Consider the following 24,951-nt stretch of genomic DNA (forward strand, 5'->3'; position numbering starts at 1 on the left):
TTTACCCGACTTCCACAGTGGCGAATGCGCCATAAAAAATGAAATCGAATGTCGAGTTCAATGACGAGTTTAAGGTAAATATCATGAAATGTGTTACGCCAACGCCCCACTAAAATGGGTACGGGCTTTACAAAAAGTGTAAAACGATTGAATGGTGTAAAACAATGGTTCCCGACCTGTGGTACGCGAAGGTTGTTCTACAAACAACGTTGATTAATGCCAGTTGTAAGCTAAAAATAGATAAAAACATGATTCGATCAAATTAGTTGTTCTACAAGTGATACGCGTTGGCAGTACAGAGTGTCCAAGTAGAGCGACAGCGCGAAGGTTGGGAACCCATGGTGGAAAAGGAACGGAGTCATACACGGCGACAAAATAATTTGGACAACGTTTCACTGTCAAGTAAATGTATGTTGTGGCAGCTCTGTGTCCCACGCAATAAATAAGCTTCAGAGGCAGCCGCAATGGCGAGCCACCTCGTCTTCTAAGATCTCGACGGTTATGTCTCCGCCACTGCCGTACGTCATCTGGTAGAGGGACTGGTACGCAATGGGCACGCAGTCGACGGTGGGTTCGAACGGCGGGTGGCGGTTGAAGGTTTTTTCCTAAAATGCGTCGCGGTTAGTAAAAGTAACAGAAACGCAATAAAATACTTGGTTCCAGTAATAGTGAAATTTAATGTTAGCTTGTTAATTTTGGCCTTTTAATCCATTAAGGAAGGCATAAGTTATAATTAGGATACATTAGTGGTTGCCCAAATCCAAGTCTAACGATGCAGGTAAATTCCTAATTTTCACCAACTGCTTCTTTAAGTGTTTTTAGTTATCGTGTTTTATGATGGAAATTTTTTTTAAATGGGTGTATTTTTATGATGTAATGTATTTACAAGGTTGTTCAAAATACGTCGTATTACGAGACTATTCCTCGTTCGAAGATTTCGAGAAACAAAACTGTTTGTTTCTCTATAAACATTTAATAAACATCTATATTTCTTCAATTCAAATAGTCATTCGCTTAGGAAAACGTAGCCTTGTTCAAGTTTAGTTAAAAACATTATAGGTGCGAAAATGGAACTACTGAACATACCAGGGTCATGGTCAAGGCGTGGTTGGTGGTGTTCATCTGTTCAGAAAGCGGATGACTACAGCTGCCATAGCATTCGCCCACATCGTATTTTGATGGGTAGGTCAGCTGAAGTTGCTGAGTGTAAATTTGACGGGTTTGATTATTATATGAATAGCTATGAACCTCTTTTGACTAATTTCCCATAAAAAACAATAGTCAAACTATTTAATTTGTAATAAAATTCGTGTTGACATGGTAGAAATATTGTCATTAAACACTAATTGCTAATAATTTTTTTTACACAACAAAGCCTAAAGTAACAAGAACAGATCGATTGGCATTACAAATATGACTAATTGAAAATCAACACCAATGGTTTGATGTAAAAATCATACACGAAATGGCTTGACGCAATTAAAGTCCTTACCCAGGGCTCGACGAAATTGACGTGGTAACTCATTCGTCTGCAAGTCAAGCTGTTTCGCAATCCTGTGGCACGAACTGAAGGACTGCGGCGTTGTCTTACGTGGCGCCGGTGATCTAAAAGAGCAACAAGGTTCCACGAGCATGTCGACTTTTAAGCCTACCCAAACCGCAGAAATTTAGAGGCTTCTACTGATTTCGCAAAAGTGCAGACATCTGGCAAGTTAAATTCTTCTCAACATCCTTTTTCGCTTTGGTGTGACATATTGGGAGTTTGGCCAACGCTGCTGATTTTGGTTTATGTCACAAGGAAAAACCTAAAACATTCGTTGGTCTTTCATACATCATCAGCGCTGCACATTGCTATCATTTCTGTTACGTATAACGCCACGGTTTTAACACTCTTGTATATGGCATATTACAATATGCTGTTGCTACCAGGCATAGCATATACTAAAAACAAGTTCTCTGAAATTAAGTTCACTATTTTTTTGTGCTAAAAGACACAACTAGGTTGTTTCGTCGTCTTATCGTTTTTTATTTATTTTTTATTTGTGTGTGTCATTATACTTCGCGTGTTCTTGGGCGGGTTGTGTACATTCCCTGCTGTAGGCTTCCCGGATAATTAGCCGAAACGTCGGACAAATAAATAAATACCAGAATAACTCAATTTTGAGTATATTTCAGATATCGTTTGCCAAAATGCGAATTGTGAAATATAATTATAATATCATACGCGCTTACTTTATTTTAAAATAAGGTTTATAATTGTGGCTAGAATTTTGGGCTCGAAGTTAAATATTGATTACATTTTATTACCTTCACTTATAGTGTTATCTTCATTAGCTATCCTTAACTGCAGCCGCATTAGTCTGCGTGTAACTAAAACACAGGCCAAACTCAGCGGGGCTTAAAAAGTGAGTGCAAAGTACATTACAAACGAGCTTCGCAACACTGGTTGCCTTTGTCTCGTGTTTAGCAAACGTTTGAGCGCTGCGGACTTAAAGTGCAAAACAAAGCGTTACCCACCTCTGACGCGCTTTGGCTGAACCGCAGAATTCCGGTACAAGTCGAACCTGGGTCCTCTGCTCGCCGGCGAGCTGGGATCCTTTTTGCAGAAGAAAGTCAGCGACACCGCGCGCCGCAAGATGCTTATCCGATCGTCCGTGCTGTTTCCTTTGTATACACACGGATAAAGATTAAAACAAAGCCGAAACCGGCTGGAACGCTGTGCGCCAGACGTCTGCGGAATTGCAGGTGCCAAAGGCGATGTCAGCCTGTCAGTCACCGGGAGCCACGAAAGGTTTACGAGATACGAGCCCCGCTGACGAGCTGGGAAAACTCCCATTTTGCAGCAACGGGCCTGGGAATGGCCGCCGCGTGTTTAACAAATGCAGGTGTGGCAGTGAAAACTCGCGATTAGGTGCCTGGCGTTCAATCTAACGAGCTATCGAAAAGTCAACAACGAATGCTAATGAAGCTCAATGTTTAAAGCGTTATCGAAGTCCCCCTGTTCCGGATGTCCTGATGTAAGATTCACAAGCAAGGGGTAGAGCTAACAAAACAAGTATGTGTGAAACGCACATTTAATAAAGCGGCGACGGGGCCTTCGAACACACCAATTTAAAAAATACATTTTTTAAGTTGGTCATTAGCGTGCTTTATTTTAGATAAATTTCAATTTATTTATTTTTACTTTACACAGGGGCCTTCGTATTGAAATTAGGGGCTGTATAAAAGAACGGAAAAATAACGTGTAGAAATTTCGTTGTTTATTTAAGAATAAAACGTATTTAAAATTAAAAATATTTAAGAATAAAACGTATTTCAAGTTACGTAGAAACTTCCGTCCAACGAATCATGCCAGCAAACGAATAACAGCAATCGAATAACAGCAATCGAATTGTTTACTCCTTACAGGCGCATTGCGCAAACGAACCTGAGATGAAGAGTTGCCTTCGTGGTCGAACGCTGACGCGCAATGTGAGCAGCTCGCCGCTTGATCTAGTCAGCCATCTCCACAACTCGAGTCTTTTCAGGCTTGCGATCATCAGACCGCCATCCACTGAGGGACAACTTGCCTGGAAAATACGTCATTTTCAGTGCAAGGAAAAGCGTTATAATAATAATCCCGCTTGCCAATGTAGCTCTCCGTATAAATAAACTGTTTCATAGCTACCCGTACTTCACTTCTGTTTAGTGGTACAATTCACAAAGGCTGGAACCGAACATATCGATCGTTTTTTACTGGCGAACGATTGCAGAAAATGCATGATTGGATGCCAAGTCTTTCAGTGGCGTGCAATCTGTTTTCCGGTGATTTTATGTTTATTTTACGAGGTTTACCGAGTACGATGAAAGATCGCATTTTGTGAAAAACATAAACATCTTAGTTTTTATGTACATCTTTAATGTTAAGGCAATAGTCAAGAACATTAAAAAATAGCTGACCTAGTTTTAAATTAGAAAACAATCTAATTTAAGGAACTTCTGTCTGTAGAGAATTTTATATCCATTTCCCTGTACAGCATTAGAGCATTAGCCTTGCTGATAAACCCAAGCAAATCCTGCAAGGTCCCTGGTGCTGCAACGAGCGAGCCCAAATTGTGGTTTAAAGTCTGTTTGCCCTAACAGCTTCGGAAAAGTACAAGCTTTTTGCAGTTCTGCTCGATCGCTAGGTTGAAAACAAAGCCAGCCACGCACTCGGCGACATATGCGCGAGGACTGTAAATTTTACCCAGAACTCAAGTAGCCTCCTGTTCACCGATTAAAGTCGTAAATTTAAAATAGCTGTGGTGAAAATTAGCAAACAAGGTAAAATCGGCGCGTGGGAAATTGCAAGGTGGAATGCCGGCCACTCCTACAGCTGCAAATAATGACAAAACGCGAGATGTTTATTTTAAATACTTTTAGAGTTTAGGCGAAAATTGCCAGCGGATCAAAACGACGTTATAAAAAAACAGAGAAAGGTCAACTTTGAAACAAGTGAAATGCGGGTAGTTTTGAAACGGTCTTACTTTCCCTATCGAATGTTACAGAAAGTCGAGCGAAGAATACACCAAGTCTAAATTATATTATTCGCAAAACACAAATTTTTTTCTTTAACAAATACTACGACAAATCCCTATAAAAGTCCTAATAATAAATTATATTATTCGCTGAACACAAAACCAGCTTTTTTTTGAAATAACACGTCATCTCCCTATCAAAGTCATTCGTTACCGAAGTCAAATACCAGTCCAGAGTACGGGAAAAGCAAGTCAATTTATAGGTATCGCAAAAAAAATATATATAGTTATTATGACCCGAAGAGAACTCATATCAAGCAAACTCTTTACGTTTACCCAAAATAAAATAGAACATGTCAAATCAATTTAAGTTGATTGAAACGCACCTGTTCGGCGCGATACAACAAAGTCGTGGTTCCGTTACCAATCGCCTCTACCAGCACTTCGTAGAGGCCGAATTGCTCTTCAAGCTCGCAGGGACGGGCGCGCTGTAAAACCAAGTCCACCGCCTCTGGCTGACTTCCCTGACACTTTGCGCTACATAAAGAAAAATACAGGTGTCAATAGTTGCCCTTTGGTTCAAACCAAAAAAGTTAATTACGCCTAGTATTAGTCTGTTGTGTAAAAAATGTGTTGAAAAATCGTCAATAACTTCTTTGAAAAAGTAATTGGGCGTTTGTGAGGTTTTGACAACGATGTGTGACGAAAGAAAAACGTGGTATCGTCCCTTAAATTGATAATATTTTAAATTGACAAAGGAATATAAATCATCATAGCACCATTGTGTTGTTTTCTGACGATACTTAATTTCCGGGTGAAAAATGTAAAAAATCAATAATCAAGTCCTGTTTAGCGTAAAGGAGAGAAGGAAGTTTGCAAAGCACTTGTTTGAGGTTTTTGGCAGGTGTTTATTTCAGGTATATGCAACGTGCGGCCAGACAGTGTCGTGTTTTCCTTTTCCGCAAATTTAATCTGTTCATAGTTAGCTGCACAGATCGTTCGTTTAATTTGAATGCAAGCTGCAATCACTATACGTTCGAGTTTGAAAATATGAAAGAACAACTGAAGGACAAACCGACCATCAGAATATTTTATCGGTGTTCTTAAGCAATTTCCAAAATTGCTTAAGAACTAAAATGTATTTTCAAACGATTTGAATCACTGTTAATTTCCTTCAACTTTGGAAAGTACCGATTCCGAATCACTGACAATTTTTCGGTGCGTTTTGAAATCACGTAACATGAATAAAGCTTAAACCCAGCTGAACAAGAGAAACCCCGGTGTTTTCCCAATCGTGTCGGGTCAAGGTTCTCTAACTAACAAAACGCGGTTTACGGTTCCAAATTAATACAAGGTACTAACTCATATCTCATATATGGTGTTTCTTGAATAAAGAAGGTTTAATCATAAACTTAACCTAAAGCAGGAAAATTAAATAAATTAAAATATGTAGTATTAGCTACTTTTATTATATATTTTTTTAATTTTACTGCGGTATATGTAGTACCATTTTCCCTTTTTATGTTATTTTTTTGCAATGGACCGCAAAGTAAATATTGCAAGCAGTTAGCCACATAATTTTTTTGCAAACAAGTTATTTTGACCGCAAATCAAATATTGCAAGCAGTCAGCCACATAATTTTTTGCAAAAAAATTACCGCTTCATATCGAAGTTCAAAACCGGTTGACAGAACCAAAAAAAACCGTTCTCTTACATTTTTCCTGGGTGCCGAAACGAAGCTAAGATGGTGTCACGGTCAACGTGTTCCAGCGAGCGGTCGACCGGGACCCTCGTCATCCCGCCAAGGCCCGCGATGCGCTTCAAGTAGAACTGCTGCAATTGGTTACGGACGCGCGACGAAAAAGCTGCGCAGGTCGCAAACTGAGCCGAGTTCGCCCCGACACCGTTCGCTTCGTCGATCAGCTCTGAATAAAAGCGGTACACGTGACGTAGCTATTGCCTTGTATATTTGCATTTTGCGGTGTGGCAGCCGTTTGACACATTCGGTCTAATGCGATATTGAAAACAGCACACCTTGGCGTGAATAGAGAAGGCTGCTGTTTGTCGCAACTAACTTTCAATTGTTTCCGAATATTTATTTTCTTAGCAAACACTGCGTTGTTTCTCGTATAATTTAATTAACTGTCAACGTTTTTATTGATAAAATATTATAATTAACAATTTGAAGTCACTATAGTTGTACGCGTACGTGCCCTAAACATGTTATTGTGCTATTTCCTTGGGTATGTTTTAAAGGTTTTATTTTGCACGTTGGTAAATAATATTAAGTAAAGTGAAACCATCGCTTGATCAAAATCGGTAATAAAATAAACAATTAAAAACTCTAGTAAAAGCAGAAAAAATATTCATATTACTGGTCTGAAAGATAGTTATAATACGTACCTCGTTCGTAAGTGTGCAACATACGATCACCTGCAAAATGTTGAAATTTTGTTAAGATAAAAATAGAACTTAAAAAATTACCTAAACTAAGTACCGCTTAACATGTTGAGTTACACGGCGTAATTCAAAAGCGTAGTTTTGGGCAAGTTTTAACATATTTCTTACCACGTGACATGTAGTGTCAATTTTTTTATGGTTTCGTGTCATTAGAAACAGTCGTATAGAGCAGGTAACCCAACATTTTTTTCACCGTGGACCCTTTTAAAATTTTGAGAAATCAATGTCCCACTATTTTTTTTAACCGTTTGAAAAAATTAATCAACGTAATTTTAGTTAAAAAAAAGCTGGTTTATAGTGTAACCGGTATTTAAAATGATAAATTGATTTGAAAGCATTTAATCATTTTATCAAATTTTAAAATATTACAATTAATAAATCTAAAAGTAAAACGAAGAAAGTTAGCTCAAGATCAAGAAGTAGCTTATTGCTGTACTAGTATTTTTAATAAATTTGAATTTATTGTTATAGTTATAAGTACACTTTTAGTTAAGTAGAGATGATAAATTAAAAAAATTATTGTTTCAAAAAAATAATTGTTTGAAAATGGCCCCTAGGGGGACATGGCCCCCAGGTTGGAAATCCCTGGTAAAGAGAGTTCAATTTTTGCAAAAAATGACTACGATTTAATAATTTTTTTTGAAAGGTAAGAAAAATAAAATGCCGGAACTTCATAAATGCCGTCAGGCAGTAAGTAGAAAAACTGGTGATGGAAATAAGGTTTTGAATTTCAAAACAATACAACAGACAAACCAGCAAAAAGCAAGGCACCGTCGTAAGCGGCAAAACAAACTCAGGCAGCAAGCAAAAAAGCAAAACAATTCAAATTAATTAGCATACCATTATTATAAGCTTCTGGTGCTCGAAATGTCGGAAACCCAGAAAGAATTTGGTTTAAGTACACACCAACAGACGTTAAGTCAGTATAATGTTTTTATCCGAAACACCAGCCACTAAATAATAAACGAAGTGTTATTTCCAGAATTGAAGTAGGTTTAGTATCTAGTTGGGTTAGTAATTATAAGCTTATGATAGGGTTTCAGGACAATCCGACAACTACCATTTCGAGCATCAAATTAAGGCAGGAGCATTTGTCGCTAAACAGAAATTCCTTGTCAGTATTCTATAGATTAGGAGTAACAAAATTAAACAAATATTATTTTGGCAAATTTGAAGCAAATAACACTAAATTGCAACTTGCATACTGTCACACCCATCAACAATTACCTCTGTTCCGACGATGCTTACATACACCTGTGTCACAAATGGCGATTAAAAAAACCTGTCATGACCAATAAAAACTTTTGTTTTTTAATCCGATCAATAAATGTCGTACATGTGCGCCCGAGCGGCGATGTTTTGCATCGGTTTTACTTAAAACCGACCAATATTTTGTGTCATTACCAACGGTAAATAGCGCTGACTACAGGCGACAATAAACTGTTAAAAAAGTGATGCCAGACATCACCACAACTTCAGTAAACTTTCAGGTAATAAAAATATATCAAATATAAAGAAACATTATGAGGTGCTTTAACAAATTCTACACATATTAACAGAAAGCAACGCTTCGAAAATACTTTTAATAATTTGTTTCGTAACCGAAAAACAAAACAAAACCTAAGTTTGCAAAGAGACTGTCGCAAAAACTTTTCTGGTTTATAGAACACGTACTAGTGGTAAGTAAAGCGCTTTATACTAACATCAAAAAACGAAACGTGGCGGGAAAAAAAATCCGTGGCCCCAAGGTCAGCGTACGCTCCTTAGTCACTTACGTCTCTTTCTGCTGTGTGTTGATGTAGTCCCGGCATCTGTGCTCATGCGTGACAAAGCGTTGTTCAACTGGGCACATAGGGGAATGCTGTTTCTGAAAAAGTGAAAATTACATTGAGCGGCCTATTCTGTAACGTTGTGTCATTACAGTTAGATTAAAGAAGTAAGTTTTATGACTAAACAGCACGGATTTCTTTGCAATTCGGAAATTAATGCGGCTGTTCTAGCAGTAGGCCTATATATTACAGGACTACTGCCTATATATTACAGGACTACCATAGTAAATGGCGTGGTAAAAGCTTTATGGTACAACTACACGGTGAGAACAATCCTAAAAATAAAGAAAACTAAGCCAAATCGAACAAGGCTACAAGACACACATGTACTTACAGTAGTTCGTCGTTGAGACATTTCGCAATAATCCTCATCTGTCCCGAAGATGGTACAAAATCTCTACGTTGTATTAGACTTGTCAGGGGCAAGCCTTGGCCGATACCATTCAACGCAAGTAGAACAAAGGTAGCTAACAAAACTCGCATGTACATTTCTCTTAGAGTTTGCTTAAAACTTTTGTCGCTTGATTCACCCCGACGTTTGCTTTACACTTGTGCAACTGGCTTCGTAACGGCAGGTTATATACGCCCGCCGCCACAATCCACTTTTTCCCGTCTTTGAAGCTTTGGCTACGCCAACTACACTTTTTATCAGTTTCGTTTTAATGACAGAACTTTATTACCGGGGATCTGTCAGCGATAATGAACCAGCGTTGTACTGCTCAAGTTAAAGTTGGAGAAACTTCAGCCGAAATATGTTCGCTGATGGATTACCGCGTGAGAATGCACCACACAATCAATAACCAAGCATTTAAGTCACAAAAACAGAAAAGTAGATCGTCGTTAATACCATAACACTTTTTCCACTGAGACACACCCACGCGAAGATTATTGCACCTAAATCATTTGACGCATCAGTTTAACCACTGTGACCTTAACCGTTGTGATGATTTTCGGAAATAATTGCACACGGCGCGATTTAAGCAAACACGGATAGCGTGAGGGTCCTCACCAAAGTCAAACAATAAGTCGCTTCATAAGACGAAGGTGATTTTCAATCGTGCAGAAAATAGAAGCTAGGGAACAAATATTTTCCTTGGTTTTCATTAAACTTAACATTTACGACTTTACGGGAGAGTCGAACCGTTTGACTTTTCCGGTTCGGGTTCAAGGGTAGTTCAGTTCCGGTTTCGGTTCGGAGCTATTTAAAAGTTCCTGTTCATCTCCGGTTCGACCATTGTTATTTTAAAACCGGTTTATGAAGTTCCGGCTCGAATACAATTTAAGTTGCGTTAAATAAAAAAAAGTGAGTCAATGTGAAGAACAATTAATCTTAGTTTTGTGACGTATATATTTAAAAGCAACGTTTTATTTAATAAATATTCATTTTGTTCATAGAAGTTCGAAGTTCGAACATGACATGACTTGACTTTGCAAAATACAAGTTGTGACGTAATGCTTAAGTGAACCGCTTTTTATAGTTTCGGGTTCGGTTAAGGTTCAGGTTCTTCCACAATATTCAATTCAGTTCCGGTTCGACTCATTAGAATCTTACCCAAACGGTTTTGGATGGGAAAAAATGGCCCAAAAAAGGTTCCAAAAGTTTCGGTTCGGATTCGGTTTGACTACCTGGCCAAAACTGATTAAACTAACATAACAAATATTCCTCTTTCTGTAACCGTTTTTCTTACATATTTTTGTGTGACCACAGACTAGCGCACTAGCCCACTAGCCCACTAGCGCACTAGCGCACTAGCGCACTAGCGCACTAGCGCAGTGTTTACAAAATAAAAGTCCCGCGAAATCCATATAGTTTATTAATCCAATGTTTGTCATTTGCGACCGTTGTATCGAGAAATATGGTCTTCCTTTTATGTGACTGATTGCCAGGCGCGGATCTAGGATTTCAGTTTGGGGAGGGCTTTAGGATTTTCAGTTTGGGGAGTCATAATTCAGGTAAAAATAACATCGGCTGGCCGAATAAACTAACTCCTGCAAAATAACGCGAAAAACAGAACTTTTAAAAGCACGAAAAAGTAATAAGGTTAGCCTCTACAGTGGGCCGGTTTCCTAGTTTCACCCGGTATGAAGAATATCGCTGAAAGACGCTAACATGTCTATTGTCTACACATCTTGCTTTTTCCCGGAAAGGCGAGAGCAACCGCACATGCCACCGAAAAACCGCCGAGGCCACGTCGCAATAAAACCATAGCGTTGTCTGCTGCGGTCAGCTGTGGTTCTTTCATGACACTTCTCTCAATTTTTAAGTTACTGTAGTTGGTTTTTGCCAAATAAGGTTGCTGAAATGAGCAAAACTCTATGCAGAGTTAATCCTAACACTGGATAGGTTATTCAAATCCTTACACAAGGGTCGGCAACCTTTGTGTTGTAGTCGCGGGCCAAAACCAAACTCAGAAAGGTCTCTGCGGGCCGCACAACATATGTTAAATGAGATTTTGTGTTATTCCAACTTCACAGCAATTGTGAATCAGGTGGGCCTCGGATTTTTTTGCACTTTAACAACGTGTTTATAATTACTTTTAAGGAGGCAGTAAAGTCTTGGCGAAAATTCGCTAGAAAATGCGTATACTTGGTTTAAAATTGGAGTCCACACGTCGTCATCCCCCTACTACTATTAAAAAAGTGTAATAAAACTACTTAAAAACGCAATAAATTTTATAGTTAATGTATTTTAGTGTTTGTTAACCATTTGGGCACACCTGGCGAGCGAAGCGAGCGCGATGTTTTTGGTATACCGGTATTTATTTAAAATTTATTGTTTTTGTTACATTTAAAAAAAATGGTTAAAAAATATTTGTCGATTATGTTTGAATACGTTTTCCGTTTGTCCGCGCCGCACTTGGCAGCTTTCCACGGCGCAACAGTAAAGAAGCGCTGATCTAGTTCAAAAAGAGCATCAAAACGTAAACACACTGGATGTATAAAGATCATTAGCGCGAAGCGCGAAAATTTTTCGCTTTTACACACTAAAAATAGTCAAAAAGTATTTAAAATGGACTCGTGTCTAATTTGTCAAAGAAGCGGCGGGCCGGATGAAGTATATTGGCAGGCTGGTTTTGATACAGATTTGCATTAACAACTAAAAAGCTTTTAATTGTACTTGGATTTAAGTTAAATTGTTTACTAGTGACTATAGGATGCTCCTGAACTTTCGTTCACCCTTATTCACCCCTTTTGGTTGGTTCACCCCTGCAAAAAGGGGATTGGTTTACCCCTTTGGTTGGTTCACCCCTGCAAAAACCCTGGGGTGAACCATTCACCACTTTAAGAAACACTGACCTAAGCTACTACAATATTCTATAGCTTTTCTATGACGTTAAGTATTTTTGTGATTAAATCAAGGATAGAAAACCACTGACCTACGGGCCACAGAGCGACCCATCACAGATTTTCGGTGATCTAGATGTTCGTTTAAAATTAAGAATATTGCTCTCTGCGATTTGATGTTCATTTTCGTCAACTTTATTAAACCCGGCTCAATTCAAATCAATGTTAGTTTACGCCTATAGCCTAAAAAGGCAAAACTATAGCCATAAAAACCAAACACACAATGCGTACCCAGTTAAAGGCTCTTTGGTGGGCAGACCTCCATAACAGCTTAGGATTTTCCCGCTAAACAAAATACCTGCCCCCTTTGCCACATTTCCAAAACAGAGGGCGCTTCTCACAAACCTTAGCCTACAGGTTAATAGAGGCCCTGGCGTGTGGTTTGAAAACGTTTGAACCCTTACTGCTTAATTTGAATATTTATAATTTTTTCAACTGCTTATTTGCTAATATCGCCGTATTGCTTTTTTACCTTGATTGTAAATACGTTTAGCGCCCTCTTTCTCCCCATTATTCGTTTTCTTTTTTGGTGCGAATAAACAAAAATAACCCTACATCATGTTTGAAAATATGCGTTTTCTACAATTTTTTTCTCTTTTTAGAATCCTCTGGAAAAAAATCGGTCTGAAACTTATTAAAGCAAACCAAAAAAGAATGTCAAATGTCGACAAAAACACGATGTGTCTACGGCAAGTCGGCAGTGCATGTTCGCGTTTTAGGGAGACACAGACAGAGCAACGTGGCTCATTTTAGGGAGACAGACAGAGCAACCGTGGCTTATATTAGGGAGACAGACAGAGCAACCGTGGCTCATTTTGCCCCCTCTTAAGCGAGTCGCCGAGCAAGTGGGAAAAATAGAAAGAAACTCGTGTGCTCCCAGACTAAAAAAAAATTGTTTTTTTATGAGAGAAAGTCGCGCATCTCAAGCGATTAACGACGCCAAGGTTATTTAAATCAATGTACCTCTAACAGGTCAAAATTTTGTCAAAATAAATTATTTTTAGGTTAAAATTTGTAACAATTTTAATTTTTTTAGGTCAAAATTTCTTACGTATTTGCTTAAATATCACGCTATTAAGCAAGTCTAAACAAATTGCTGCTACAACCTGAAGTTTTACGTTTGAGAGTTATTGTCAATTGAAAAATGTCAAGGGTTTTCGTTACTTAAAAGATGTATACCATGCTTAGCCAAGTGTTGTGTGCTTTAGTCGATTATTTAGTCGTACCATTCAAAAACATCACACAACAGTGGTTGCATGTTAACTCGAAAGGTTCTCGCAAAACCTCTTGCCGAAAAGGGTAAAGCGTTTTCACACATTTATAAGGCAATAACCTGCCTAAAGTGCATTGCCTTGGAAGAAATAAAGTTTCATGTGGCAAAATTTATACTTTTATGTTTGATAGCTTTTTGCCGTTTGTAAAAGATAGTATAAGTTCGCAAAATATTGCGTTAATTGCAGCGTTTTCCTTAACATTCCTTTATGAGGCATTAAGACACTTACACAGAAAACATACAACAACCCTAACCGAGTTTAAACTACGCAACATTTGGACTGAGTTAGCAAAATATTGCGTTTGTTGCAGCGGTTTAAACACTAAGCAAATTTACTTTTCAAACGGGATTTTTTTTCGTTGGATGCGGAATCGTATTTACCGTGATGACTTATTTGCTTGAATTTCGCGGAATTTGAACAATTGCTGCTACGACTTTTTTACGTTTGTTAGTAATTTTTGATCGACATATGTCACGGGATTTCGTTACGTAAATTATGCGAGACGTCTTTAGCCAAGGTTGTGTGTTTAGTAGCTCCATTTTAAAAAGCATACAACGTTGCAATTTGGTTTGATGTTAAATACCCCAAGTTTTTTTAAAATCATCGGCTATATCATGCGGCTTCAGCAAGCTTATACAATGCTGGTAGCACGTGAATTAGTAATTAAATGGTCACAGCGCGTTCGCGACTTTCCTTTAGTGACCTATTTCAGACACAAAACTGCTTTTTAGGTTATACGTTAATTTTTGTCTTTAGATTGTTTTAACCAAATGAAAAAGTACTCGGAAATTACGGAGACAAAGAATTAGATCTTTAGAGCCACACAGATAAGTCAAAGAATTAAACACGCCATTCCGGTTTCACATTAATGCCGCTTTCATACAGGTTGTGGGGTGTTACTCTGATTGTGGGGAAGCATAAGTTAACCAATTTTAGACCCACGATATGACATGATTTCATATTTTTATTTAGTGACACTCAGTAGAAACGTTTAGGCATAAGCAAATTTGTTATGACATTTAAAAAAATATGTTTGCATTATTTATGTCACTTACGAAGATCTTACGCTATCCGTAACATTACTTTCGGGTTGTATGCTGATTACCTAACTTAGCTTCCATAATTATGGGCTATAAAGAGGCTATTAGTTTAACATGTTACAACTAGGGTTTCTCTTTTTCCCGGATTTTTTCACTCCCGGGAAACGGGATTGAAAAATGAAACTTCCCGGAATCCCGGGATCCCGACGAAAAAATTATACATAAAATTACGTCATTTTGAGGTTTGTATTTTTTTATTTTAGCTCCAAACATTTAATTAAGCTCATTTATGGGCGTTCTTTCACTTATGTACGTGGAAAGTTATGCAAAAAAAAACAAAAGAAAGAAATACCGCATACCACAGGTTAGCGTTTGGGTGAGGGTGTGTCAAGTATTATTATGTTTATTATTAATAATAACCCTTGACCCACCCTTACCCAAACGCTAACCCGCATTCTAACCCAAATAATTTGCGTTGTGGTAAGCGGTATTTAAAGACCGTCTTTTTTTTATTAATTTGTACGTTCATAGCTGAAGGAGCGCCAGACCTTCTCTAATACGAGTCAGGACCGTTATTTGTGCATGCATGACGTATTTTTTTTGTTAGAATAAATTTAATTAGGTTTTTCCGCTGGTAAGCGCAAATAAAACAACTCAGGCAACGACGTTAACATGGTTGGTACTATTTTTTTTTATTTATATTAGTCAAAAACGGCAATATTTTTAAAGTTTTGCTAGGTTGCCGAATACCCGGGATTATAAAAAAAATTTCCCGGGATTCGGGATTGTTAATTCGCGAAATCCCGGGTATTTCCCGTCGAAACATTCCCGGAGATGAACCCTAGTTACAACGTAACGTGCAATAGTAATAAAGAGCCATAGTATGATGGATTGCTTCATTTTGTTTAACCAGATAAAATCCAGGTAGACTTCGTACATTATGATGGTAAAAGAAAAAAGGTTGAGAACCACTGACCTAAACAAATAACGAAAGAGAAAACTATCCTAAAGAACGAAAAAAAAAAAAGAAACTATCCTAAAGACGAAAAACGGCGTTTTGCGCTCGATTTTGGTTTCGCATTAGATTAAGACGCGTGTCCCAATTACTCAAAAAGCACGCAAGCCCTGGTCGGGCGCCCATAGGTACTGGTATCGTTGAAAAGGTTTGATCAAGGGCTACACGAATTATTTGGTCTCTTGGTGACCAAATTATTTTTCATAAAAAATTATGGCGAATATTAATATTTTTAGATTGGGAATGTATGGAGCAGGAGTGGGCAAATGTGTTCAATGAAAGAGCCATTTTCAGAAAATACAATTCTCAGAGAGCCTCAAAATTAGCAAATGAAATTCCGTTGACTCGCTTCCAACTTTTAAGTATAACTCTTCGGATTCTATGTCCAGTGTTACGTCATAAACGAAATGCTGGCCTGAATAAAGAAAAAGAGAGAAACCTTCATAAACGGTACTCTTGGTAGCATTTCCAATTTTTTCGGAATTTATGATTCGACTAGAAGAGTTACAAAAAACATGCCGGCGAGCCTCAGTTTGCCCATCCCTGGTATAGAGCATCCTATCGTTGTGGTGAATTTTTTTTCAAAAAAGTTTTTTACAAATATGTTTATTTTGCCGTTAAAATTTCTTCGGAAATTTTGTAGGCTGGCTAGCTTCTGGTAACGATAACGACTAGGTCTTATTAGAATCCTTATGCTAACTAAATTCGGTACGAACGCTCACTTAGCAATTCAGTGTTGTTTTGGCTAACCGTTGCAATAGCTTGGCTAAAAATCCTTGGCCAAACAACGATCTAGTAAACACTGCCTAAAGGGGGTGACACGATAAACTGGTTGATAAAGAATAAACGATTGAAGTCATGTTGTTATTTTTTTCTAACGAAATCGCAATAATTTAAGTACACGGAGAACACACCAACACAAAACAATGTTTAATCCACTTACACTAGCGAATAAATTATGCTTGCTTAAAGTAATTCTTTAAAATCCCAATTCACACACAAACATAGCCAGCAATGCAATTATGCTCAACCAAGTTCAATTAGCACACACATTCAAGTCTATATGTTCCCTAATCAGAAGCCCTATATTTATTACTTGCATATAATATAATAAAGATACACATCCTACCTAGAACATTTATTAGAGCTTTGAACAGTACCAATATATGTTTAAGCTACAGATCATCATTTACTGTCCCTTTTTTGATATGGATTGCTTTTTCTTGAGAGCTCTTGCACGGATTCCTAGGTTTTGCTTGCTTGCAGCCCACATAAATAACCCTTCAGGAAGCATTCCAAAGATGTTGGCCTGGATTGCATGCGGAAGGCAGCCATGTGTTCTTCTACCTCTTCCAATGGTTGCAAGCGTAGAACTGGCATACTTTTCGGGGCTGGGAATAAATAAACTCGGTCGCCTTATCTTTGACATTTTTGTCGCAACAAACATTGGCATCACGGATTGGACAGTTATTCCTTTGCTTGAATATTCTGCATCCAGCGACTTGGAAAAGCAGTCCACAAACTGCTTAGTAGCAGAATACAGGGACATAAATGGAGTGGGCTGCACCGCTGAACCTGAGGAAACATTAAGAATAATTCCTTTGCCTTTCTTTACCATACCAGGCAGAAGTATTTGAGACATTCTCACAACCGATTGCATATTTACAGTCAGCAGCCGTTGTAAAGAAGTGGAATCAACATCTAGGAAATATTCTGGATGATCGTAAGATACACCTACATTGTTGATGAGGACACCAACATTTAAATCTTGTAACTGCTTTGAAATGTTTTCATAAATTTCAGTGCTCGAAAAATCGGCCGTAATTAACTTTGTAGAAACTTTGTACTTCTCTTCAATTTCTGTTGCAACCAATTTCAGTTTGTCCGGACTTCTGCTGATAAGAACAACATTCTGACCTTTTGAAGCTAGTTTTTTTGCAAAGGCAAGTCCTATGCCATCTGTGCACCCTGTCACAACAGACCACTCTCCATATTTACTAAAGTTAGGTATACTTCCGAGAACATACGTGTAGATTAACCTCCAAACTCCCCACAAGAATTTCAGCAATACCAAATATGCAATGGCCTCAGCAACAAAGTGGCAACAGTTGTTTTTCATGAATAGATACATTGTTATTGTCTTTCTAGTTAGACACAATTTCTGTAAATAAACGATAGACATACTATTTGTTAATTTTTAAGTAAGTTAAATTTGAAACAACTTTCAAAATATTACAGAACAACGATGCTTAAAACAATCAAATATTAAACAAAAGTACAGTTGCATAAAATTAAATTAAAACATAATGAATAAAAATTACAAATGAAAGAGTACAGTGGCATAACACTAATAGGAACAATTATAATAAAAATTATAAAAGAAGTAAAACAAGATATATAAATTTATAACTACAGTTGCATAAAACTAATGGGAACAATTATAATAAAATTTATAAAAGAAGGCAAACAAACCGTATACATTTTAATGAGTTATATTAAATTTATTGAGGTTGTGAAAAAGAAAAAATGCACACTATGAAAGATTTTAAGCCAAACACACATCTGTTGGTATAATTTACTTACATATATGGTCTACAATTTGTTGTTTTATGTGGATTGGTTACTTTTTTTCTTTTTTTTTTCTTTTTTTTATTATACGCTCTTTTGTTTGTTGTAAAAAGTGAAGAGCACCATGCATAAAAACAAACTCTGGCAAAACATTTAATAAAAATGCTTGAAAGGCATGTGGAATGTATCCATAGCTTTGCAAGGACCTGCCCACAGTTTTCAAAGTAGATTTCACATATTCGTCAGGTGTTGGAACAAACAAACTTGCCTGTTTAAGGCCTGTCATTTTGGTAGACACAAACATGGGCATTATACTCTGGACAAACACTCCGCTTTTGGCATACTCTGAATGAAGAGATTTGGAGAAGCAATTGACAAATTGCTTGCTGGCTGAATAAATCCCCAAATATGGGGTTGGGTGGATGGCAGAACAGGAGGAAAGGTTAATTACCAGTCCTTTTCTTCTCCTCACCATAGCGGGCATAATTAACTTTGTCATTTTGACTAAGCTTTCCATATTAACAGCCAGCAAGTTTTGTACATCTTGAAAATTAACATCTAAAAACCGATCAGGCATGTCAAAAGCCATTCCCACGTTATTGACAAGAACACCAATGTTTAAGCCACTTAAGGATTTTGAAATCTTTTCAAAAATGTCGGCGTTGGCAAAGTCTACGGCAATCTGCTTTGTTGATACATTGTAAGATTTTTCAATCTCACTTGAAACTGCCTTAAGCTTTTCAGGATTTCTGCTTATAAGAACAATGTTTTGGCCATTTTCAGCGAGTTGTTTTGCGAAGGCAAGGCCAATGCCATCCGTGCATCCAGTCACAACTGACCAGTCTCCGTACTTGCTGAAGTTTGGCGTACTTCCAAGGATGTATATGTGAAAAAAATTCCAAATTTTAAACAAACATTTCAGAAGGACAAGTATTGCAATCCACTCAATAAGCAAGTGATAATATGGATAGCCAGGGAGTGAAGACATGCTTTTTGAGTTGGTGCTAAGAAAGATGTTATTTATTACAAAAAGTTTGGGTGCTGGTCTAGAATCATACCACATTATTAATATATATAATAATAATACTTTAGCCACTCAAACCCAAACTCTCACCCTAACCCTAATATTGTTAGTAATATAAACCCCCAGACGAAAATGTGGTAGGATTTAAAACCAGCGCCAAAGTTTGCTTGTCATACAATAGTCCAAACTTGTCTTTTTAATGTTTACTTTAAATTTAATCTGACTGTTATTTAGCCAGCAAACTTTGGGACATTAAATTTAAAAAGTTAAGGTGGACCTGACTTTTGCATACAGTTCTGGTGATAATGATTGCTTTGGGTAAATCCAAAATATTAAATAACCAGGAAGCATGGCTAAAAACATTGGTCAATGCACAAGATATTGTTTATAAATGGTATAAACATTTAACTACACCACCCCACTAAAAGATACCAGACTCAGAATGCACTGGATATAAATGCAAAATAACAAGTAAATATTGATGTTTAAATTGTCATTCGCTTTGAAAAGCTCCTTATGGTTTAATAAATATTTGTTGCCTGGGTTACTTAAAAAAAGTCTAATATTCTGTCACTTTACTGGTTTGCATTTCATGGCACTTTACACCGAGATCTCAGGTGTGAAATCATATTTATTTGCACACTTAGGTTGTAAATCCTACCACAATTTAATTCTTTTAAGTTCAAGTGCGACAAATTTAGGTGTGTATCAGTTACCTGCCATCGAATGCAGACTCGTCACTTTAGAGATATCATTATTTGGCGCTGGTCTAGAATCATACCACAATGAGCATATGGGTTACTTAGGGTAGGTCAAGAATTATACTAAATAATAAATATAATAATACTTGACCCACCTAAACCCAAACTCTAACTCGTACATTAACTCAAATGTTGACATTTAATAATTGTAGTAGGATTCTAGAGTGGATAGACCAGAACTCCCATTATTTTAATATAAATCAACATAACTTGTCTAATGTCTTTATACAACGATATTTTAGTTACAGAGCAAATGTTATCTGATTGACATGGAAATTCATGCAATATACCGAGTACATTAAAAAAGACAAAAGCAGCCATATAAATAAAGTTTAAAATTTTTAATAGTTCACGAGCGGCATCTAAAAATTCCAGAGCAAAGTCCAATTAACGCACGTTTTATGCTGAGTCATATTTATATAGGTGCAATACTACGCCATTTTATGTCCCAGCATTTAATAATAACTTTAATTAAAAAATTACCACCACCCGGTACATACTTTCTGAAATAAACTTCTTGATCGTTTAACGTGTTTTTTCAAAACAATTCTATTTTGCCACAGAATTCTTAATGCTACAGTAAAATGCTGTATGTTTTTTACCGTAAACATGGCTTTTTGTAAATCATTTCTAAGTGCTGCAAGAGTTAAAAACGTCAGTGTCGAATCTTATCGTAAGGTTTTTACAGTGGGTTGCTTTTAAGTAACACTTTGGAGGAATGACACGACGAACTGCCAGTCGTAAGCGAAGTTGTAGTCTACGTATATACTAGTAACTTTAGATAGGCAGATAATAAGATACTTTAACTTTAATGTGGCTTGTTGTTTTAATAGAAACCAACCATATAAATAAACACTTTTAAGAGTTATTGGCAAAATGAATGGAAACTTGTTAACCCATGTGAGAAACTTTGCTTCCTCTAGTTTGCGACTTGCTAATCTAACTGGGAAAACAGCCGTTGTAACTGCTTCCACTGATGGAATTGGGTTTGCCATTGCAAAAAAACTCGGCCAAGATGGAGCTAAAGTGGTTGTAAGCAGTCGAAAGCAACACAACGTTGACGAGGCCATTGCAACTCTCAAATCTGAAAACATTAATGTGTGCGGCAAGACTTGTCATGTAGGCAACAAAGAAGATAGGAAGTCCCTTTTGGAGTTTGTCAAAGATACACATGGAGGCATTGATATATTGGTCACCAATGCTGGAATGAATCCCTACTATGGTATGACACTGCAAACACCCGAGTCGGCATATGATAAAATATTTGACATTAATGTCAAATCAACTTTTCAGTGCATTCAGGAATCAGTACCCCTAATGGAAAAACAGTCGAATCCTTCAATTATTATTGTTGCTTCTATAGCTGCATTTACACCATTTAATACCCTTGGAATTTATTCCATGAGTAAAACAGCACTGGTTGGACTGACTAAGGTTTTATCACCAGAACTGGGAGCAAAAAATATTAGAATTAATTGCATTGCCCCAGGTATAATCAAAACGAAATTCAGTAGTGCCCTTTGGAAAGACCCCAAGGTGGAAAAACACATAACTAGCCAAGTTGCATTGGGTAGACTTGGTACAGCAGACGAGTGCTCAGGGATTGTTTCATTTTTAAGTAGTGAAGAGGCCTCATACTGCACTGGTGAAACATTTGTTGTAGCTGGGGGCATGCAATCGCGATTGTAAATTATTGTTAGTTTTAAATTGTAAAAATCTAATACAAATTGTGTTGTCTATTGTGGATTGTTTAATTATTCTTGTATCTTTTTTCAAAGTAACCATTCACATTCAGGGCATTTAATGGTTACTTATTTGATCTGTATGTACTACCAAACCCTAGTTAATGATTAATTTTGAAAGTTAACAGGGTGTGCTTTTTACAGCTGTTTTTAAGTTTAGGTGGAAATCTATTGTGAAAATCATGACTCGGGTGGCACTTGTTACTGCTTCCACTGAGGGAATAGGGTTTGCGATTGCAAGAAAACTCGCACAAAGTGGAGCTCATGTTATTGTTAGCAGTAGAAAGCAGAAAAATGTTGACAAGGCTGTTAACGCTCTGCAAAAGGAAAACCTTAAAGTGACTGGAATAGTTTGCCATGTTGCAAAATCAGAGGACAGAAAACACCTGTTAGATCACATAGATAAAACATTTGGTGGCCTTGACATTCTGGTCTCTAATGCTGCTGTAAATCCTTACTTTGGAAGCATTCTCGCCACGCCGGAATCTGCTTATAACAAGATGTTCGAAGTCAATGTAAAAGCAACATTTCTCTTAATAAAAGAAGCTGTTCCACTTATTCAGAAACGCAAGCATGGAGCAATCGTTGTTGTGTCCTCAATTGCAGGCTATTCTCCTAATGAGTTACTGGGTATTTATTCAGTTACAAAAACCACTTTAATTGGTATGACCAAGGCATTAGTGCCTGAACTAAGCAGAAGTAACATACGGATCAACTGCTTGGCACCTGGCATTATACGCACAAAGTTCAGTGAAGTTCTCTTGGAAGGTGGTGAAAATACAGTAATGCAGCAGATGGGAGTGCAACGTGTTGGAGTACCAGAAGATTGTGCCGGAATTGTTGATTTTCTTTGTTCCGATGCTGCTTCATATATTAATGGGCAAACAGTGGTTGTTGCTGGCGAAATGCAATGTAGACTCTAGAAGTGTTAAGGTTATTGTGTTCTGCAATCCTGAAACGGCTGCAAAATTAATTAGAGTTTAAACTGTGTATTATTTATTTACTATTTTTAATTTTGCTATAAATTACGTTATTCCTTTTAATTGTTCTTTGATTATTATATTTTAACATTTATTTGCCTGTGTCGTACTGTTTTTTTCAACTGCTTCTTTAACCAATTAACAATCCTAGTAATTTTCAGCTGCAATAACACCCTGATCATTGTAAAATTTTATTATCACAAAAATAAATCGAGCGATTGATTACATGGTAGGAATATATTAGAAGTTGCTTCAGTTGAAAAGTTACCAGATGTGTTACCAAACAACTCTGGTGAATTCAATTGACCTTCAACATCATTGAATGACACGAATTTTACATTGACTCGCTTTGGTGTGCTAAAGCACTGAGGCATGTGAAACATACTACAGTGATTTACATCATTATTAAGAGTTGAAATATTGCACTTCGAAGAATCACAGTGGTTCTGTGGTAATTGTCTAAATAAGAGTTTAGAAGCATTAAGTTTTTCAAAACCTGGTTTTGATTTTGCACTTGAATTGGATTTTGACTTATGTAACTCTCCTTCTTCTTCGAAAGTTGTCATTACACCCAGCTTTTCTTGACTTGTCAAAGGCAGAGTAACGTCGTCAAGAATTTCACAACTTGTGGATGATTGTTCCTTGTCTGTAGCTTGTCCACCGGAACTTGACCAATTGACATCGTCAGGTGTGTTTCCAACACAATAACTCTTTCCAGGGGGCGTTTGGATCGATAGGTTGTGGTTTTTTAACAAACTTACCATTAGTGAGTCTTCAAGGAACTGCAAACTGTCCGATTTAGATCTTGTATGCTTTGAACCTATATTAATGCTTTGACTAGTATCTTTTAGAATAGAGTTGTCAATATTCCTTGTCACAGTTGTTTCTGTAGTGGATAAATTGCTTGATAATGAATCACAATATAAGTGGTCACAGTTTAATACATTCATTTTTAAGTAGTCTGCAATAGACTGTGTCTGATTTGCAGTGCTGATGGGCACACAGTCCTCAGCAATTAAGGCTGTATGACATGTTGATTTTTTGTTCCAGTTCTGAAAGTAAAACTTGCTTTAAATGCCTGCCTTTTATTTTAATTTTTCTAAACCAAATTAACTATACCTTTATTTTGAAAACAAAAGTACCACCAATGAAACAGTTTTCGACAGCATCATTGAGCTTTGTTGACATGTTTGGTCTTTGTGCCAAGCTGCAGAATAATTAGGAAATGAACTACAATAGCCTAAAAACTATTACACATTCTTTTTCACCTTGATATATAACTTGCAGAAGCCCCAAAAAATTTTGTTAGGGTATTTCCAAAAATGCAAATCGATAAAAGTCCACAGTTTGTGTCCACCTCAAATAATATGCGATATCTAATTATTTCTTGCAAGCAACCGCACTTAACACACCCCCTGTAATACAAAACACAGAACAGGTTAACTTCCGTTTTTTAACTTTAAAATACCTAGAATTCAATACTACTTACATGTGACATTCCAGAAATTTTGTATGGCAGTTAATGCAAGCCTTGTACCAAAACTTGCCATCTTCCAGGGCTACTACAGTTCCAGTTAATTCTTTTTTTGATAATGCCATTCTAAACCAGATAAGGTGTTGTTTAACAATCTAGTAACGACAGGCAAACAGAAAATTTATAGGTCATCAAATTTAAACTAATTAGGAGTATATCTTTTTGGAAGAGGCTATTTGCCCAGCAGCCCGTTACCGAACTTCGAAGTATGTTTTTCATATATGAAAGAATAAGCCGGTCCCCGAAGTTCGGTAAACGGCTAGAGAATTAGTTTGTAACTTAGAAGTAGCTTCTTCTGCACATGCTTTGGGTTATGGCGTCGGTTAGTTTTTGGGTGAGTTAAGTATTGTTATATTTATTATTAAATTCTGTTGCTTAACCAAACGATAACCCTTTTTCCATCTGTTTACCGAACTTGCGAATGTTGAAGTTCGGTAAACGGGCGAGCTCTTGCTTTTTTCGTTGCACTTTTGCAGGACTTTCACAGCACTTTTATTTTTTGTAAAACTTAATTCTTAAGTGTTGTAAACAAGTCAGTTGAGTCCCATTCAAGTCATAAAAGTAGATCGTTTTGTCCGATTATAAGCAGCCAGTAACTCAAGTAAAATGTATGATAAACGCAACAGATAGCAATCAAATTGTTTTATGTGCAAATATTAAGATAAATAAACTCAATTTGAAAAAAAGCATTTCAACCGAAGTAATTTGCCCGGAAGAATTATTGTATACTTCCTATGTTTTGTTTGATTTTATATTTACCGCCCTATCAAGTATAAATGTGTGACGTATTGATTTTTAAGAATTCTATGAGCGGAGAAACAAGTATCATAATTATGCGCATATCCTGTAGGCTAGTGATGGATGTAAAAATGTTTTACCGCT

General features: G+C 37.0%; 5 protein-coding genes and 1 pseudogene across 6 annotated transcripts; 2 read left to right on the forward strand and 4 right to left on the reverse strand.

Annotated features, from left to right (window-relative positions):
• Window positions 1-9,323, reverse strand: LOC146161385 (uncharacterized). 2 transcript variants are annotated; one of them, XM_083385529.1, is made up of 11 exons: window positions 9,121-9,323; window positions 8,733-8,824; window positions 8,185-8,211; window positions 6,901-6,930; window positions 6,212-6,422; window positions 4,883-5,033; window positions 3,428-3,569; window positions 2,518-2,664; window positions 1,493-1,605; window positions 1,087-1,200; window positions 1-605 (listed from the first exon to the last, which is right to left on the reverse strand). In XM_083385529.1, the coding sequence occupies exons 1-11, from the start codon at window positions 9,273-9,275 to the stop codon at window positions 450-452; spliced, it is 1,338 nt and encodes a 445-aa protein (XP_083241655.1). In that variant the 5' UTR covers window positions 9,276-9,323; the 3' UTR covers window positions 1-449. The 2 variants fall into 2 exon arrangements, with proteins under 2 accessions (XP_083241655.1, XP_083241656.1); XM_083385530.1 differs by lacking the exon at window positions 8,185-8,211.
• Window positions 9,324-16,341: 7,018 nt separating this feature from the next.
• Window positions 16,342-17,642, reverse strand: LOC146161386 (very-long-chain 3-oxoacyl-CoA reductase-like). Its single transcript, XM_083383813.1, has one exon. The coding sequence runs from the start codon at window positions 17,640-17,642 to the stop codon at window positions 16,650-16,652; it is 993 nt and encodes a 330-aa protein (XP_083239939.1). The 3' UTR covers window positions 16,342-16,649.
• Window positions 17,643-18,080: 438 nt separating this feature from the next.
• Window positions 18,081-20,100, reverse strand: LOC146161387 (very-long-chain 3-oxoacyl-CoA reductase pseudogene; annotated as a pseudogene).
• A 550-nt stretch (window positions 20,101-20,650) lies between these two features.
• Window positions 20,651-21,515, forward strand: LOC146161388 (dehydrogenase/reductase SDR family member 4-like). The gene has a single exon (XM_083386049.1). The coding sequence runs from the start codon at window positions 20,690-20,692 to the stop codon at window positions 21,500-21,502; it is 813 nt and encodes a 270-aa protein (XP_083242175.1). The 5' UTR covers window positions 20,651-20,689; the 3' UTR covers window positions 21,503-21,515.
• A 177-nt stretch (window positions 21,516-21,692) lies between these two features.
• On the forward strand, window positions 21,693-22,753 carry LOC146161389 (dehydrogenase/reductase SDR family member 4-like). The gene has a single exon (XM_083386050.1). The coding sequence runs from the start codon at window positions 21,738-21,740 to the stop codon at window positions 22,476-22,478; it is 741 nt and encodes a 246-aa protein (XP_083242176.1). The 5' UTR covers window positions 21,693-21,737; the 3' UTR covers window positions 22,479-22,753.
• On the reverse strand, window positions 22,730-24,160 carry LOC146161390 (uncharacterized). The gene is made up of 4 exons (XM_083386048.1): window positions 24,025-24,160; window positions 23,804-23,950; window positions 23,655-23,742; window positions 22,730-23,587 (listed from the first exon to the last, which is right to left on the reverse strand). The coding sequence occupies exons 1-4, from the start codon at window positions 24,132-24,134 to the stop codon at window positions 22,733-22,735; spliced, it is 1,200 nt and encodes a 399-aa protein (XP_083242174.1). The 5' UTR covers window positions 24,135-24,160; the 3' UTR covers window positions 22,730-22,732.
• Between the last annotated feature and the right edge of the window lie 791 nt (window positions 24,161-24,951).

The sequence above is a fragment of the Ascidiella aspersa genome, chromosome 3 (genome assembly GCF_963924565.1).
Source record: "Ascidiella aspersa chromosome 3, kaAscAspe10.2, whole genome shotgun sequence".
NCBI lineage: Eukaryota > Metazoa > Chordata > Ascidiacea > Phlebobranchia > Ascidiidae > Ascidiella > Ascidiella aspersa.